Below are 19,768 nucleotides of genomic sequence, written 5' to 3' on the forward strand. Positions count from 1 at the left end.
GAGGCTACCTCAGTAAATATATTTAAGACAAGGTTGGATAGATTTTTGCATAGTAGGAGTATTAAGGGTTACGGGGAAAAGGCAGATAGGTGGAGATGAGTCCATGGCCAGATCAACCATGATTTTATTGAATGGTGGAGCAAACTCAACAGGCCAGACTCCCGCTCCTATTTCTAATGTTCTTATGTGAGGGATCAGAAGTTACACATGGGACAACAACCAAACAATATTAAAGGCCATGGGAAAAGACGATGCTAATCTAGTTATAGACATGGAAAACCCACACTTACATCATCACAAAAGTGACAAGAGATCACAAAAATTATAAAAAATACTTTCTATAAATTACTCATCCAGGGTATGTCATCTACATAGTCAAGTTCCGAAAGCTGTTGACGCTAGTACAAAAATTGTGAGCAACATTTTTGGAAAATATATTTTAGTCTAATTAATAATTAGAAAGCAGCAGATGCCAACTACAGACCAGTTGATAACACTATCTTTGCGGAGATCCTCGTTTTTTGATTCAAGTCCCATTTCCAAGATAGGGAGAATCTACTGAAGGAGAGCTGCTTGGCCAAAGGTGCCTTGTTTTGGTTGAGGCATTAAATCAATACCCAGACCTCTTTGAGATGGATATAAAACAAACTGACCTTTTGCTGAGAGGTGTGCTTTTGAACCATCTGTAACACCCAGTGTTTTTGTGGAAGCCTGAAATATCTGATTAAGTGCACTCTCAAGAATGCAGGTATGGCCGCTGCAGCCACTGCTGGAGCAGACTTGGTGTTGGACTGAAGTGGCGGGGCCTTGAGCCAAGAATGGATAACGAGCCGATGTCTTGGCTGATTTAAGTGGCGAGCCACATTAAAAAGATTGAGGCGTTGAGGCCGAGGGCATTGGACTACTCCATGTGGTTTCACTCGCCTCAGCGCTGAAATGATTCTGCAGCTGTTACAGCAGCCATTGGCCCTGGCTGTGCTCCACAGCCTCAACCTGCAGCCATTGGCCCCGGCTGTGCTTCAAGTCCCCAACCCACAGCCATTGGCCCCGGCTGTGCTTCAAGTCCCCAACCCACAGCCATTGGCCCTGGCTGTGCTCCACAGCCTCAACCCACAGCCATTGGCCCCGGCTGTACTCCACAGCCTCAACCCACAGCCATTGGCCCCGGCTGTACTCCACAGCCTCAACCTGCAGCCATTGGCCCCGGCTGTGCTTCAAGTCCCCAACCCACAGCCATTGGCCCCGGCTGTGCTCCACTGCCCCAACTAGTTCTATGGCTGTGCAGTGGCGTAGCTAAGGTATGCCAGTATGGCATGTGCCCTGGGCGCCACTTGAAGGGGGGTACCACTGATCAGTTTCTATTAAAGTCAGAATTCTCTTCAGATGTATGATCTGTCTTTGATTATCATGGGTGAGAAGCACTAGGATGGCCTTATTTCAGAGCATTGTCTAAGAAGACCATGAAACATTTCTTCACGAAGAAGAAGTAGTGGAGCTGAAGGACGGAAGAGATGAAAGTTGGAGGCGGAGGAAGCCAAGAAGTCGAGCAAGTTCTTCATGCCCTTCTTTGAAAAGCCCGGAAGAAGTAGTTCGACACGTTCCATGGAGTGGCCTGCAAGCTGCTACAAGTTTGTTAGAATCCGAAGGTGCATCAAGTACAAATGCGTCACAAGCTGAGGAGGAAGTCAAGTCAGATAAATCAGAGTATGACGAGATTAAGAGTGAGGCTGTCACACAGAACGCGGACAAGACAGGAGGGGAAGATAATGGTGGTGGTGGTGATGTTGAGTTTATTGACGAGATTTTACCTGATGAGATTGAACCTGACGACACTGAACCTAGTGAACTGGATGGTGTCAAAGAGCCTCGAACTGTCATACCAGAAGTGATTGAACAGCATGATACTGGACTTCTGAAGTTTGACAAGGATACTGGAAAAACAATTCAGTCTGATGCGTTGAGAACAGAAATAATAAAGCTGGGTTCGAAGTATTTCCAGAGCAGTGAGGGGTCTTTCCTACCAACAAATAAATGCTCAATGAACAAAACTTAGTTCAAGAGGAAATTGGGAAATGGTCGTGGTGAAGAAGTGACTCGCTCATGGCTGGTCTATTTCCCTTCTAAAAAGTCTGCACTTTGTATCTGTTGTCTTCTCTATTCCCGGTCAGACCAGTAATCCTCATAGGAGCAGGAAAGTGGATTTAACCAGTGGAAAGCACCTGAAAGGATTAGTGTTCATGAAAATGCCAAGAATCATTGGGAATGCTTCACACTGTGGAAAGAAATGGAAAGAAATTTAACTGGAAACAAAGGAGTTATTGATGCGGTATTTCAGTCACAGATTGAGAAGGAAACGCAGAAGTGACATGATATCTTAACGAGAATCCTTCACTGCATAAAATTCCTTGCGACTCAGAACCTGGCTTTGCGAGGACACAGGTAGACTAGACTTCAGCTAGACGATGACTCCAATGTAGGAAATTTCTTTGGCTTACTGAAACGGCATAGTGGTATCAACGCTGGACTTCGGGGAGCATCCTGGATCCACGTCTTATCTTTCACCCAGTGTCCAGAATGAATTCATCCACATGATGGTATCCACTGTTCACCAGAGTTTACTGAGAAGCATTCATAAAACCAAGTACTATGGTCTCATGTTTGACCCGACTCCTGATCAGGCACACTGTGAGCTGATGTCAGAAGTAGTGAGGAAAACAGTCCACGTTAGAGAGTCCTTCCTTGGTTTTACCCAGATTAACCAGAAGGATGCTGAGAGCTTGGTTGAAGACATCTTGAAACAGCTAGAGAAGGACAAAATGGAACTACAAGATTGTCGGTTACATTGCTATGACAACGCTGCTGTGATGGCTGGACACAGAAGTGGTGTTCATCAAAGAATAAGTGAGAAAAACAACCTGGCAGTGTTTGTGAATTGTGATGATCAGTCACTTAACTTGGTGAGTGTACATGCAGCCAAGCAGGATACAATGGTGGTCACGTTTTTTGGAACCATCGAAGCTCTCTACGTGTTTTTCTCTCGTTCAGCACAGCGCTGGGAAAAACTCAAAAACGCTGTGCTTGCGGTTGTTAAGTTGGAGTCCAAAACCAGGTGGAGTGCAAGGACAGAAGCAGTGAAGCCTGTCAAAAAGTACCTTGAGGAGATACTTCAAGTTCTCCAGGGCATGATAGACAATGAAAATGAGATCAGTGAAACAAGAAGTGACGCAAGGCAGCTGTACAACCGCATGTTGAGTTACGATTTTCTGATTTTGCTAAGATTTTGGAGCAAAGTGTTCATTCGCATTGACCGTATTCAAAAGAGGCTGCAAGATCCTAGCATGAACTTTCATGATGCTGCTCTGAATTTGAAAGCCCTCTGAGATAAGTTTTATAATAAAAGAGAAGTGTTGATCAGTGAGCCACTCGAAGGAAGAGTCAATCTCTGTCAAGAATGGAATATTGAAGTTGAAAGACGTTAGAGATGAAAGAAACGAATGGCTGATGAGAACTCGAGAGATGCTGGGTTAACAGCTAAGGAGGAAATGGGAAGAGTCATGAAGCGAACACTCGACTGTCTTCACAGAGAAATGGATGAAAGGTTCGCTCGTTTGCACAACACTGACGCCAAGTTTGGGTTCCTTTTCGATGTCGAGGGACTGTTATATGGCCCCGACAGTAACGACCTAAAGAAGAAGTGTGAAAATTTTGGTGAATTGTACAGCTCTGATGTTGATGGACAGCAACTATATGAAGAAATTTTGAATTGCAGAATGTTGCTATCAAGGCGGGTCAACATGAAAATATCAAGACCTGAAGAGCTTTTTGAATTTATTGTTCAGTATGGAGATGAGAGTGTCTTCTCCAATCTTCGCATTGCTATTCAGATAATGCTAACCATTGCAGTTTCCATCGCCAACTATGAGAGATGATTCAGGAAGTTAAAACTAATACTTTCGTTTTTGAGAGCCTCCATGGGTCAAGGCAGACTCTGTGATCTTACTCTGCTGAGGGTAGAAAAAGAAACTGAAAAAACTGACTTTGATCACATCATCGACCAATTTGCATCAGTGAAAGCAAGGAAGGTGCAGTTATAATTTTCATGTAGTGTCATAATTTGTTAATTAAAAATTAACAAGCTTGACTTGTATTTTTAAGTTTATATTATGGTAAAGTTATCTAAAAGATGGGTGTCAGATATTTGAACAGGGGTGCAAATTCAGTGTTTGTCATAGGCGCTATTTTCCGTAGATATGCCTCTGCAACTATGGCCTGCAACCGTTGGCCCACCTGGACACTGAACTAGCTCCTCGGCTGTTGCCTGCAGCCATTGGCCCTGGCTGTGCTCTACCATCCCAACTAGTTCCAGGGCTGTGTCCTGTAGTCATTAGCCCCACCTCATCACTGAACCAGCTCCACAGCTGTGGCTTGCAGCCTTCAGGCTCTTGGACCGGCTGCAACACTGAACTGGCTCCATGGCTGTTGACTCACTTTCCGGGGCTCTGCAATTCGTGTTCTGTGGATTGTTTGTTTGCTTTTTAAAAAAATAAATTGTTGGAATACTTGTTCTTTCTTTCTCACACATTGCAAATTTTACTGTGTTTGCTATTTGGGACTTTTCATGAATTCTATTGTGGGTCTTTGTTTTGTGGCTGCCTGTGGGAAGACGAATATCAAGGTTTATACTGTATCCATACTTCGATAATAAAAGTACTCTGAACTTTGGATATTGAACTATTCAGAAGAGTTGAGGTGTTAGTCCTCGTCTTCCATCAACACTTAAAACAGTCAGGTTATTATTGCATTGCTGTTTGAGGAAGATTGCTGAATTATAGTATGAAGTAAGAAATTGGCTGAATTATAATAATGACTACCCTTTAAAAGTACTAATTTATAATCACGTTAGGTAGCTCCATTGGAGATATCCAAATAATATGTTTTTGTCAAACTCTACTGTTATCACACTCTGTGTCACCACTATACATTTAACTTTTGATGGTGTCTGCCATCGGGATTGGTACATTGGGAAATGATGGTGTCATTACAAAAGGCGCTAAAATCTTTAGCAAAGCTCCCAAATTATCAAAACTATTTCGCCAGTTAGTGGTCAAATTTAACTGCACTAAAACCCAATCAAATACTTCTTGTTTGTGTAATATATGCGCAGGTGAAGATTCTTCTCAGAATTGGAATTACTTTAATTGATTGTGGTTCAGTGCCAAGCATAAAACACAGGACAATACCCCAACAGGCAACACAATAGCAACCAACAGCTTACAAGACAATAGTGCAAAAAGCTATGAGCAATCAACAATTAGAATGGCCACATGTGTAAATGTCAATAATCAAATTTAAATAAATGTAAACATATGAATAGACTCAATAATTATCAACAAAACAAGGACAGCAGGAAAGAGCATTTAACGTGGATTGTTCAGGGATATTTAGGATATTACACCTGAGTGAGTTTTGTTGAGAAGCTGGATAACTACAGGAAAGAAGCTTTGGAGATGATGTGTAGTCCTGGTAGTAAAGGATATGGGTGGTGTCTCCCTGATGGCAATTTGGTGAATAGGTGACTGCTAGGGTGGGTGGAATCAGCAGTAATTTTCCATCTCTTTTCATTGCTCTAGTGGCGACAGCCAATGATCTTCTCCATGGAGTGGACCGCTCACTGCAATATGGACTTAGAGAGGGAGACATTTGGCCCATCTTTCTGCCAAGCAATTTAGGAACCAGGTTAAAGCCAAACAAAGAGCAAGAGCCTTTAACACAAAAAGCTGGAGGAACTCAACAGGTCGGCCAGTATCCACGGTGTTGGATTCTGATGCCTTTGATTCAAGAGGCACAAAACTTGTAGCTTCATGATCATTTTATTAAGCGTTAATAGAACAAAGATCATTGGAAATGGGGAGAAGCAGAGGTCTAGTAGCAGAAGGAAAAGTAGTAACCACTAACAGAAGATCGCGGGACATTGTGTTCAGCTCTTTTTATGCCATATAAAAGTAACATTCTATTCAAATTTGTAGATAAGAGTTAACCAATCAGATAGTCCCTATTCAAATAATGGAATGCTTCCAGAATCAGACAAGGAACTGTATCCACTAGGGGATACACTGAACAACTGCGTATACAGTAGATCCTGTGACCAATAGGAAAACATACTAGACAAGTATATAAGAAATACAAGCAGGTAATTAATTGTTAAAACTGTACAGAAAATAACAATTCTCTAGTCCAATCCAACAATGGAAAGGAATACACAGCAGACATTGCAGGCCGAGACCTTTCATGAGGACTCTTTAATTCCTAAATTCCTTACTCATTCAAGAATTGATTTAATGTGTTTTTGATTTAACTAAGAAATCCACTCAATGAGTTTCCAGCTCATGAGCTTCAGCTGAACTTCCTCATCACAGAATTATATTCATTGATGGCACAAATAGGGCACTCAGCCTATTACACCCACAACAGCCAAGGAAACCTAACCAGACCAATCTAAAACCTGGCTCCCAGTCCGCAGTTTTGTTGGTCACAGAGGCCGGCGATATCTTCAACTGGCAATGCCCCAAAAAGGTGGCATCCATCATTAAGGACCCCCATCACTCAGGATATGCTCTCTTCTCATGATTACTATCAAGGAGGTGATACAGGAGCCTGAAGGCACACACTCAAAGATTCAGCAACATCTTCTTCCCTTCCACCATGAGATTTCTGAACGATGCCCTAGGACATCTTCTTGGATAGACATGGATTCATTAAGGATAGTCAGCATGGCTTCAGGCGTGGTAGGCCACGTCTAACCAATCTTAAGAGTTTTTTTGAGGAAGTGAACAGGTTTTTTCCACTGAGGGTGGGTGGGACTACAACCAGACGTCATGGCTTAAGGGTGAAAGGTGAGAAGTTTAAGGGGAACAGAGGGAAAATGTCTTCCCTCAGAGGGTCATGAGAGCGCATAATGAGCTACCAGCACAAGTGGTGCATATAAACTTGATTTCAATGTTTAACAGAAGTTTAGATAGGTACATGGATGGGAGGGATACGGAGGGCCATGGTCCCATTGCAAGTTGATGGAAGAAGGCAGTTTATATGGTTTCACCTGTCACTTTGTATTTCTTCTTTCCCTCCCCCCAGTTTCTTATACTGACTCCTTCCCCCTTACTTTCCAGTCCTGATGAAGGTTCTTGGCCAGAAAAGTTGACTGTTTACTCTTTTCCATAGATGCTGCCTGGCCCGCTGAGTTCCTTCAGCATCCTGTGTGTATTACTATTGACTATTTCCCTCCACAGATGCTGCCTGGCCCGCTGAGTTCCTTCAGCATCCTGTATGTTACACCAGATTTTGTAAACAAGATGTCATACATAGCTGCTGTTATATTGCAGGAAACCCAGAATGACATTTCTACTGCATTAGAACTATATAATTATTGAAAAAAACAAAAATGCATTAAAGCTGTTAAAATTACATGTTTAAGATTCAGTCAGTGCCTAATCTTCAAAATAATTCACTGTATTTGAACTGCTATAGCAGTACACTTTTGAATAAATCAGACTTGCTCTACAATGTCTTCCTTTCAATTTATGTATCATCCAGATAATAGCAGAGACTGACAGGAATAGCAATTTTAATAATCAGTAAATTCAGAATTTGCATTGAGTAATCTTAAAAAACACAATTTCAATAATTTAGGCATTAGTGAGCTTAGTAACTATTTTTGTTTTGAGAATAGAGATGCTGCTGGCAAGATCAGTATTTTTTTAAACCCATCTCTAACTGCCCTTGAGAAAGTGGTAATGAAGAGCTTCTTTAACTGCCACAGTCAGATGATGACGCTCTCCATCTCTGCTGCCAGTGGATATAGAATCAGGAGAAATTTGAAACAGGGGGATCATTCAGCTCATCATATTCATACTGGTCCAAAGAGGAGCAATCAAAATGTTCTGATGAAAGGTCAGTATTTGAAATGTCATCAATTTGAAACACAAACTCTGTTTCCCCTTCCATAGATTACACCCAGCCTGCAGATTAGCACCAAACTTTACTTTTTGTTGTAGCCAAGCCTAATCTTACTTTTGACTCTCAGTCCCCAAACATGCAGATTTTGTCATGAGGGAGAGACTGTGGTAATTTGAAATGGCCACTTGCCTCATCTTCTCAATGGCCAGGCTTCCCTAGGTGGAGGGGCAGGAAGTTTTGAGGAAGTAGAGAGGCTACAAGAACTTAGACAGATTAGGGGAAATGGGTAAAAAAGGGGGTAGGTATGGTCATGCACTTTGGTAAAAGAAATAAAAGGGTAAACTATTTTCTAAATGGAGAGAAAATTTAAAAAACTGAGGATCAAAGGGACTTGGGAGTCCTCGTGCAGGGTTTCCTTTCTTTATCGATCTTTTTTATTAAGTTTCAAACAGATAAACATAATGATAGTGATACAAAGAGATCGGGATTACATTAATAACGGTTACCGTATACATAAGCAGATTCCGAGTAACGTGTAATCTAAGCCTCCCAATCTCTTAATAACTAAACATGAGAAAGATTCAAAGAAAAAAGATTTTTACAAGAAAAAAAAATCCCTCTAAACTAACAAAAAAAACAGAATAAAAATGAAACAAAACAAAAGCTGGGCAGCCTTATTTCATCAGTTAAAATCGTTATTTGTCATTAACTCCGCTCCTCTATACATGATCGAAAAATTATTGAGAAGGATTCGGAAAAGGTCAGCTTAGATCATATCAAAATATTGAATAAATGGTCTCCAAGTTTCTTCAAATTTAACCGAAGGGTCGATAGTGCCACTCCTAATTTTTTCCAAGTTTAAGCATGTTATAGTTTGGGAAAACCATTGAAATGTAGTAGGGGGATTAGAATCTTTCCATTTAAATAAAATGGATCTTCTGGCTATTAATGTAACAGATGCAATCAAACAGCAATCTGAAGGGGATAATTGACTAGAGTCCATCACTGGTAATCCAAAAATTGTAGTAATAGGATGAGGTTGTAAATCAATATGCAAAACTGCTGAAATAATATCAAAAATATCTTTCCAATATTTTTCCCAAAAGAGGGCAAGACCAGAACATATGTGTCAAGGAATCTGTCACAGACAGGATTTACATGACAATAAAAGTGAGCTAACTTATCCTTGGACATATGGACCCTCTGAACCACCTTAAATTGTATCAAGGTGTGTCTAGCACACATTGAAGAAGTTTTAACTAGTTGGAGAATTTTCTTCCATGTCTCTATAGGTAAAAATACCTTAAGTTCTCTTTCCCATTCATTCTTAATTTTAACAGATGTACCTAGACATATTTTCAAAATCAGATCATAAATAATTGCTATTGAAGTCTTCTGATAGGGGTTTAAACCTAAAATTTTTTCTGTAATTTCAGTTTGATGTGATACTGGAAAAGTAGGTAACATAATATTCAAGAAGTTTCTAATCTGTAAATATCTGAAAAAATATACTTGATTTAATTTGATTTCTAATTTTCTAAAGGTTGAGTCAGTAGTGACGAAGGCATTTGCGATATTAGCATTCATTTTAAGAGATCTAAGGATGTAATGTTGAGGCTTTCTAAAGCATTGGTGAGCCTCACTTGGAGTATTGAGAGTAGTATGGGCCTCTCATCTCTGACAATCTAATCTGGCACCAACATATTGATGTAGTCATAAAGAAGGCAAGACAGCAGCTATACTTTATTAGGAGTTTGAAGAGATTTGTTATGTCAACAAACAAACTCAAAAACTTCTATAGATGTATGAAGGAGAACATTCTGACAGGCTGCATCACTGTCTGGTATGGGGGAGGGAGCTACTGCACAGAACTGAAAGAAACTGCAGAGGGTTGTAAATTTAGTCGGCTCCATCTTGGGTACTAGCTTATAAGGTATCCAGGACATCTTCAAGGAGTGGTGTCTCAGAAAGGCAGCATCCATTACTAAGGACCTCCAGCACCCAGGGCATGCCCTTTTCTCACTGTTACCATCAGGTAGGAGGTACAGAAGCCTAAAGGCACACACTCAGCAATTCAGGAACAACTTATTCCTCTCTGCCATCCGATTCCTAAATGGTCGTTGAACCTTGGACGCTACCTCACTTTTTAATATATATTATTTTTTTTCATACAATTTTTAATCTAGTCAATATACATATACTGCAATTGATTTATTTATTATTTTTTCCCCTCTTCTTCTATGTTATGTATTGCATTGAACTACTGCTGCTGCTAAGTTAAAAAATTCAAGTCACATGTCGGTGATAATAAACCGGATTCTGATTCTGATCTAAGAAAGGATGCGCTAACATTTGGAGAGGGTTTAAAGGAGGTTCACAAAAAATGATTCTGGGATTGAAAGACTTGTCATATGAAGAGCGTTTGATGGCTCTGGTCTAGTACTCTCTGGAATTCAGAAGAATGAGAGGTGACCTGATTGAAACCTATTGAACGCTGGAAGGCCTCGATATAATGGATGTGGAGAGGATATTTCCTATGGAAGGGGAGTCTAAGACCAGAGGACAGAGCCTCAAAATAGAGGGGTGACTTTTTAGAACGGAGATGAGGAGGAATTTCTTTAGCCAGAGAGTGGTGAATCTATGGAATTTGTTGTCACAGGTGGCTGTGGAGGCTAACTTATTTGGGTATATTTAAGGCAGACTTTGATAGATTCTTGATTAGTCAGAGCATGAAGGGTTACGAGGAGAAGGCAGAGGGTGGGCTGAGGGAGAAATTCATCAGCCCTGATGAAATGGCAGAGCAGACTTGATGGGCCAAATGGCCTAATTCAGCTCCAATGTCTTATGGTCACTTTCTACTTACTTTGAATGCCCGCAAGAAAATGAATCTCGGGATAGTATATGGTAACATATATGTACTTTGATAATAAACGTACTTACTTTGAACTTTGAATTTAAAAAAAAAAGATACATTTAATTATTATTTTTACACTAAAATGCCCCAGTTCTGACTAGATAAAAAAAATCTCTGGTCTCCACATCAAATGGATCATCTTTTGCAACTATTCCTGCTAAAATGAGCAGGGACCAGTATTTCAGTCAACTGCATGAATAAGGGGAGTAAATTTTAAACTAAATAGCGGGAGTGTGAGATCAAAGCTGATCGTGTAAATCTAAGTTCAAATCTTGTAAATCAAGCACAAGGTTAGAGAGAAAGGGAAATGATAAGCAGTCTGGACAGAGTACATAAATGAGAATAGATCAGTAGATGGGCTTTGAGGTTATACAAAGTAAGTCTTAACAGGAGTTTTTAAACAAAAGGCATGATGATAATCATGGGGGACTATAATCAAGATATAGACTGGGGAATAGATAACATTTATTTCTTGGAAGAGCATATCTGGACTCAACTCTCGATCTGGTGAGAAAGGATTAATAAAGTAATACTTGGTATTAAACTGATTGCATAGACTAGATATCAGTGTTGTTTGGTTTAATAGCCTCAGTGTTGTACAGCCCTATCTGTCAGTCTCATGAACAGAAGAATGAGCCCAGTGTTTCAGATTTACACTGAGACAACTCAACGCACAGGAACAGAATTCACCGGGGTAAATTGGAAACTTGTGTTACTGCCCAGTGCTTGTTCTTACAGAAACATGGCTCCAGGACAATATCCCATGCACCATTAACCTTCAGGCTATGCCACTCACAGACTAATGCTAATATTATTTTTGCAACGTATGGTCCAGGTGCAGATCAATGGGACGAGGGAGTTTAAGCCGTTCAGCACAGACTATGACTCTGGGTTTTCATAACCATATATGTGCTGTTTGTGACTGCATGTCCCATGGTTTGCACCTTGGCCCTGGAGGGGTGCTCTTTGATTTAGCTGCATACATGTGTATGGTTGAATGACAATGAAACAATCAAACATGAAACTTAAGTGATTCTTAAATCCAGATAAGTGGCAGTAGTCAACCTGGGTCTCCACCATACAATAGGGAAACCATTCAGTAACTAGTAGACTTCTGTAAAACTAATTATTTCAAATGATGGGGCGGCATGGTAGCATAGTGGCTGGTGTAATGTTTTACAGAGCAAACAATCAGGGTTCAATTCCCGCTGTTGTCTGTAAGGTGATTTTATGTTCTCTCCTTGACCATGCAGATATCCTTCAGCTACATTCCATATGGGTTAGGGTTGGCAAGTTGGGGGTATGCTATGTTGGCAGTAGAAGTATGGCAAACTTGCGAGCTGCCTTGACACAAATGATGCATTTCACTTTATATTTCGATGCAGATATTAAAAATACAGCTAATCTTTAAAGAAAAAAAAATTAACAGAAAAACTTAAACCTACTCCTGCTTTAAATATCTAAAGATGAGGCCATGGGCGCCATTGTAGCATGCTATTAGAGCTTGGGACATTTGGAGTTCAATTCTGGCACTGTCTGTAAAGAGTTTGTACATTCTCCCTGTGACCATGTGGTTTCCTCCGGGTGCTCTGGTTTCCTCCCACAGTCTAAAGGTGAACAGGTTAGTAGGTCAATTGGTCATTGTAAATTGTCCTGTGATTAGTTAAATAGGTGGGTTGCTGCGCGGTGTGACTCGAAGGCTGGAAAGGCCTGTTTCACAGTGTATAGCTAAACAAATAAATGAATAGACAGACAGACAGTGCATTCTGACAGCATCATTATTTTCAAGCAAAATACATTCAATTAATTAATGCATTAAGGTTGCGGATGAAAGAACGACATCCAGGCAGGTTGTATTCAGCTGACAATATTGATTGGTTGATAATCAACATTGTTCAAAAGTTCTAAGTCAATTTATAATCGAGGTACATGTATGTCTCCATAATACAACCCTGAGACCATTTTCTTGCGGGCAGACACAATAAATCCAATAACCATAATAGAATCAACAAAAGATCACACCCAACAGGGTGGACAACCAGGGTGCAAAAGACAACACAAAATGTGCAAGTACAAAAAGAAAGAAAAATAATGATAATAATAATAAATAAATAAGCTATAAATATCGAGAACATGAAATGAAGAGCCCTTGACAGTGAGTCCATAGTTTGTGGGAACAGTTCAGTGATGGGGCAAGTGAAGTTGAGTAAAGTTATAACAACACACACAAAATGCTGGTGGAACACAGCAGGCCAGGCATCATCTATAGGAGAAGCACTGTCGACGTTTCGGGCCGAGACCCTTCGTCAGGACTAACTGAAAGGAAAGATAGTAAGAGATTTGAAAGTAGTGGGGGGAGGGGGAAAATGCGAAATGATAGAAGATCGGAGGGGGTGGGATGAAGCTAAGAGCTGGAAAGGTGATTGACAAAAGTGATACAGAGCTGGAGAAGGGAAAGGATCATGGGACGGGAGGCCTCGGGAGAAAGAAGGCATTGGGGGGGGGGGGGGAGGAGGAGCACCAGAGGGAGATGGAGAACAGGCAAACAAGTAAATATGTCAGGGATGGGGTAAGAAGGGGAGGAGGGGCATTAACGGAAGTTAGGGAAATCAATGTTCATGCCATCAGGTTGGAGGCACCCAGCCGGTATATAAGGTGTTGTTCCTCCGACCTGAGTTTGGATTCATTTTGACAGAAGAGGAGGCCATGGATAGACATATCAGAATGGGAATGGGATGTGGAATTAAAATGTGTGGCCACTGGGAGATTCTGCTTTCTCTGGCGGACTGAGCGTAGGTGTTCAGCGAAATGGTCTCCCAGTCTGCGTCGGGTCTCACCAATATATAAAAGGCCACATCAGGAGCACCGGACGCAGTATACCACACCAGCCGACTCACAGGTGAAGTGTCGCCTCACCTGGAAGGACTGTCTGGGGCCCTGAATGATGGTGTGGGAGGAAGTGTAAGGGCAGGTGTAGCACTTGTTCTGCTTACAAGGATAAGTGCCAGGAGGGAGATCAGTGGGAAGGGATGGGGAGGGACGAGTGGACAAGGGAGTCGCATAGGGAGCGATCCCTGCGGAAAGCAGAAAGGGGGGGGGGGGGGGGAGAGGGAAAGATGTGCTTGGTAGTAGGATCCTGTTGGAGGTGGTGGAAGTTACGGAGAATTATACGTTGGACCTGGAAGCTGGTGGGGTGGTAGGTGAGGACAAGGGGAACCCTATCCCGAGTGGGGTGAGGGCAGATGTGCAGGAAATGGGAGAGATGTGTTTGACAGCAGAGTTATCCTTATCCTTGTAAGCGGAAAAAGTGCTACACCTGCCCTTACACTTCCTCCCTCACCACTATTCAGGGCCCCAGACAGTCCTTCCAGGTGAGGCGACACTTCACCTGTGAGTCGGCTGGTGTGGTATACTGCGTCCGGTGCTCCCGGTGTGGCCTTTTATATATTGGTGAGACCTGACGCAGACTGGGAGACCATTTCGCTGAACACCTATGCTCGGTCCGCCAGAGAAAGCAGGATCTCCCAGTGGCCACACATTTTAATTCCACGTCCCATTCCCATTCTGATATGACTATCCATGGCCTCTTCTACTGTCAAAATGAATCCAAACTCAGGTTGGAGGAACAACACCTTAGATACTGGTTGGGTAGCCTCCAACCTGATGGCATGAACATTGACTTCTCTAACTTCCGTTAATGTCCCTCCTCCCCTTCTTACCCCATCCCTGACATATTTACTTGTTTGCCTGTTCTCAATCTCCCTCTGGTGCTCCCCCCCCCCCCCCCCCCACCGCTTTCTTTCTCCCAAGGCCTCCCGTCCCATGATCCTTTCCCTTCTCCAGCTCTGTATCACTTTTGCCAATCACCTTTCCAGCTCTTAGCTTCATCCCACCCCCTCCGGTCTTCTCCTATCATTTCGCATTTCCCCCCTCCCCCCACTACTTTCAAATCTCTTACTATCTTTCCTTTCAGTTAGTCCTGACGAAGGGTCTCGGCCTGAAACGTCGACAGCGCTTCTCCCTATAGATGCTGCCTGGCCTGCTGTGTTCCACCAGCATTTTGTGTGTGTTTGAATTTCCAGCATCTGCAGATTTCCTCGTGTTTGTTGAGTAAAGTTATCCCTTCTGGCTCAAGAGCCTGATGGTTAAGGGATAGTAATTGTTCCTGAACTTGATGTTGTCAGTCCTAAGGCTCTTGTACCTTCTTCCTGAAGGCAGCAGCAAGAAGAAAGTAAGACCTGGATGGTGGGGGCCCCTGATGATGGATGCTGTTTCCCTGCGACAACACTCTGTGTGGATGTGCTCAGTGGTGGAGAGGGCTTTACCTGTGATCCACTGCCCTGTATCCATTACTTTCTGAGGGATTATTCGTTCAAAGGCATTGGTGTTTCCATTCCAGGCAGTGATGCAATTAGTCAACATACTCTATCACAAATCTATACAAGTTAGTCAAAGTAATAGATGTCATGCCAAACCTTTGAAAACTTTTAAGGTAGTAAAGGGCCTGCCATGCTTCCTTTGTAATTGCACTTACGAGCTGGGCCCAGGACAGATCCTCTGAAATGATAATACTGAGTTATTTAAAGTTGCTGACCCTCTCCACCTCTGATCCTCCTGGTTCATTGACTTCAGGAGGAAGAAATTGGAGGTCCATGATCAGCTCCTTGGTCTTGCTGACAATGAGTGAGATTGTTTGTTGTGGCACCACTCAGCCAGATCTTCAATCTCCCTCTTATATGCTGATTCATCACCACCTTTGATTTCATCAATGACAGTGGTGTTGTCAGCTAACTTCAGTATGGCATTGGAATTGCTAACCAATATAGACTCGATAAGCCAAATAGCCTAATTCTGCTCCCAAGTCTTGTGGTCATAATACTTAATCTTTTACTAGCAAAATGAAGAACACGCCAAACCAAAAGGCAATACAACCATAAATGAATTTTGAGAATTTCTGACTTCAGTATTATTCATAGAGTATAATGGATATCAGTCCCTGTAAGAGCTGTTGGCTTAGTAGCCTCAATGCTCTGAATCCCTCTCATTCGTTCACATAAGGATTGTGATAGAATGGAATGTTGGAGAGCACAGATCTGCTTTCTCCAACAGTGACTCCACTTCTGCTGCCCTCTTCTCATCGTGCTGCGTGTGCTTTTTTTTCTTTTCTGGTGCTTATCCAGCTTGCCTTCCAAATGCCTTCGCTGAATCCACCTCCACCAGCCCATCTCAGTAGGAGTAATTTGAGTAATTCACAATGTTCTGTCCAATACCTGTTCCCTCAATCGACATGAAACACTACATGGCCATTGTTACGCTACTGTGGCGGGAGCTTGCTGCGGAATTTGAAGGCAAAATGCAGGGTTAATGGCATGATTCTTAATAGTGTGGAGGAACACAGAGATCTTGGGCTCCACGTCCACAGATCCCAAAAAGCTATTGTGCAATTGAGTTCAAGAGCAGTGAGGTAATGTTGTGCTCTTCCTAAAGCTCCTGCATCCTTCCTATAATGAAACATCAAAGGCCGGAAAGGTGAGAAGGCCGGGAACTGGGAATGAGGAGGAGTTAGAAAAAGAAAGGGTCAACCCTGATTGAATAGCAGAGCAGACTCGATGGGCCAGATAGCCTAATTCTGCTCCCATGTCATATGCTGTTATGATAAAAGGATACAATATGATAAGAAGCATAGATCGAGCAGAGCCAGAGTGGATTCCGAGGGCAGAAATAATACAAGGAAGCATAATTTTAAGGAGATTGGAGGAAAGTATGGGGGGCGGGGGGGTGGAGAGAAAGATGCCAGAGGTATGTTTCTTTTTAAAAACAGAGAGTGGTGAGTTTGTGGAACACATGGCCAAGGGTGGTGGGTAAAGGCAAATATTTTAGGGACATTTAAGAAATTCTTAGATAGGCACATGGATGATAGAAAAATAGAGCGCTGTGTAGGAGGGAAGGGTGAAATTGATCTTAAGAATAGGTTAAAAGCTCGACACTACATTGTGGGCCGAAGGGCCTGTGCTGTGCTTCATTGTTCTATGTTCTAAATCTGTTGTTGCATTTCCTACATTTCATCAATTGTAAATAATTTTGGGGCATCCATTGGCACACTACATCTGCTTGAAGTGGTAGTACAAAGACAGATCTTTAAAAATTCAGTCATTAATGGTGCAAGCTTTGACCAAGGAGCTGCCTTCAGGCCAAGGCAAGTTGAAGTGAAGGGGACAGAGACCAAGGAAGCGGAACCCACGTAACATTGTTGAAGCGTACCTGTCTTTGACCCGAAGGATAAGCTGGTGAAATCTGTCCACGTGTTCAAAGCTGGCCTTGTCGGTGACTGAGTAGACTATGAGAAATCCATCCCCTGTCCTCATGTACTGCTCCCTCATGGCACTGAACTCCTCTTGTCCTGCAGTATCCAGCACTATGGACATGGAGAGAAAACAAAAACTAATTTTTGAGGTAGAAATCATTCATAACAACCGCAGTTACAACAGTGTGAGAGCTAAAACTTTCAGCTTCCCAAATTTCTCAGCCACTTTATTAAATTTCAAATATGAACTTTATTCATAACAAAAGGAGCATATGAAAAGAAAAATTAGCAAAAATTGGCATTTTTTGTCAGTTGCTCATTATATTCAGTAATGTTAAGACTTAATTTATAAAACGTAGCACCTTTGCCACTCACGTGGGCCTCTGGGGAGGTACACTTTTTCATTGTTTGAGGGGCCACCTCACCCGATTCGGCCCCACCATGTCCAGTAGTGGGAGGAACCTAGATTGTGGTCCTTCCCCGCAAAGCCTTTGCATTGGCTACACCAAGTTCACTGCATCCCTCTGCATGTACTCTTGTAGCCTGGAGTGTGCCCATCAGCAGAATTTCCCTTTCAACATCTCATCCGACTGGAAGCCAAACCAATTTCTTGCAATTTTGATTAATAAACTCTCCTTGGGGTTCCAGCCGGGTACAGGTATCGAATTTAGCGGAAGTTTCGATGACAAACTCTGCCATTTTCATCAGGGATGATGACTTGGCACGTCTAGTCTTGTGGGTTTCTATACTGCATCCTAATTTTGCAGGTCCTGGAATCTGCTCCACATCTGAGCTGGTACTGATTAAAATGGTAATTCCACATGGGAACACAGCAGTAATCCCAGCAAGACTGGGCTCTCATGCAGGTCTATGCAGATGTTCCACCAGTCTGAATAAACTGCTATAGATACAGATGTTTATCAATAAGTCCCACACTCCCACATCACTTCATTTTCAACAGCTAAAGGATACAGCATGGGCCAGATTGTGCTGGCTGTGACACACCAATGCCTTTTTCGGCCTGCCTGACCTTCAGAGAGTCAATGGTGCCCTTGGAGCTGGATTCATCCCAAGTCATTTGTCATGTTGTCATTCATAAAGCAAGCATGATATCAAGTCATACTTTACATAGATGGCTGGCAGTACGAGTCCTCTTAAACTTATCCTAAAATGTAACATAACAGAGCAAAACAACACAGGGACAGGAACAGACCTCTTGACTTATAATGATTGTTCCAAGTATGATGACAAACTAAACTAAATCTCTTCTGTTAATTGATGTATTACATATCTGATATATTGTATGTATATGTTACATGCATACAGAGCTCAGAAGTCTAGTAATGTGACAGCTGAGAAATCTCACTTCCAATCACGTTTCAGGTAACATCTCGCTTAAGACTTTTTAAAATTATATGATTCAAAGATAACGATAAAAATTAGAGCACTTGGTGGCTGTAATTAATCTTCCTCCACAAAAATTTGTCTTGGAAGTTAATATTCCAAGGTCTATGAAAGAGGTTTTGCCTGTAACCTTATTTGGGACTCAAAGAGGAAGGGGGTCCATAACTTCTAATTTTCTGTAGATATAAAATTAATGTTGTTCCATGACAAAGCTCCCAATATGAAACTTAAACAAATTGTAATCATCACCTCCTCTTCTCAGATTATCTCAACAGGAACTGCCTGTAACTTCTCCAGAAAAAAAGATATGAAGCTTGCTGTTTCTACACCTCTGATTAAAAAGATTACTGATAATGATGATCTCATTACATATAGAGAGAAACAGTCATCTCTGAACTTGCTTTACACAGATAAATTAATTTTACTATTTCAAATGAAACCCTCCAGGAAACTATTTCTATTATACTTTTGGCAAACATGGACACTTTTAAAGCAATATCTTGATGCCTTCATTTTGCAATGTCTAATCTGGAGAAAGTTTGGCCATATTTATATAAAAAATCTTCCTGATGTTTTCAAAGACTGAGTAATTCAACAGAGAAAATGAATATGAGACTGTTTAGAGAAGGCATTTTAACACTGGCATAGTTTCAGCCCAATTACATCTGGTTTGGATAATTTATGTCAAGGGGAATGAAAAATGTAAGATTTTACTGCTGTAAAGATTTAAAGATATAAGAATTCCCTGCTGCCTTGCTCTGAATTTAAAAAAGAGTTTGTAAGGAGTATTGGCAGAACATGGAGTGGAGACTTTAACATGTTGGCTTGATGCTTAAAACTCCAGCTCTGCAGTGAATAGGTGAGCATTGTTCCTTGATACAAATGTGGAATATACTGTGCAACAGCAGTATCGTTTTCACAAATTGGGAATAAATACGTTCAGCAACCACTTTATTAGGTACACCTACTTATTAACGCAAATATCTAATCAGTCAATCATGTGACAACAACCCAATGCATATCAACACGCAGACATGGTCAAGAGATTCAGTCGTTGTTTGGATTAAACATCAGAAAAGGGAAGAAATGGGACCCAAGTGACTTTGGCTGTGGAATGATTATTGGTGCCAGACAGGGTGGTTTGAGTAACTCAGAAACCGGTGATCTCCTGGGATTGATTTTTTTAAAAAAAC

At 41.7% G+C, this 19,768-nt stretch overlaps 1 protein-coding gene across 4 annotated transcripts in view; it reads right to left on the reverse strand.

The window, feature by feature from the left end:
• Positions 1-19,768, reverse strand: part of mrasa (muscle RAS oncogene homolog a) — a 77,060-nt gene that overhangs the window by 23,301 nt on the left and 33,991 nt on the right. For all 4 annotated transcript variants that reach the window (XM_073027083.1, XM_073027067.1, XM_073027074.1 and 1 more), the window contains one exon: positions 17,129-17,282. In XM_073027083.1, the coding sequence (XP_072883184.1) occupies positions 17,129-17,282 (154 nt within the window). The remainder of the gene's footprint in view (positions 1-17,128; positions 17,283-19,768) is intronic.

Source organism: Hemitrygon akajei, chromosome 2 (genome assembly GCF_048418815.1).
Source record: "Hemitrygon akajei chromosome 2, sHemAka1.3, whole genome shotgun sequence".
NCBI lineage: Eukaryota > Metazoa > Chordata > Chondrichthyes > Myliobatiformes > Dasyatidae > Hemitrygon > Hemitrygon akajei.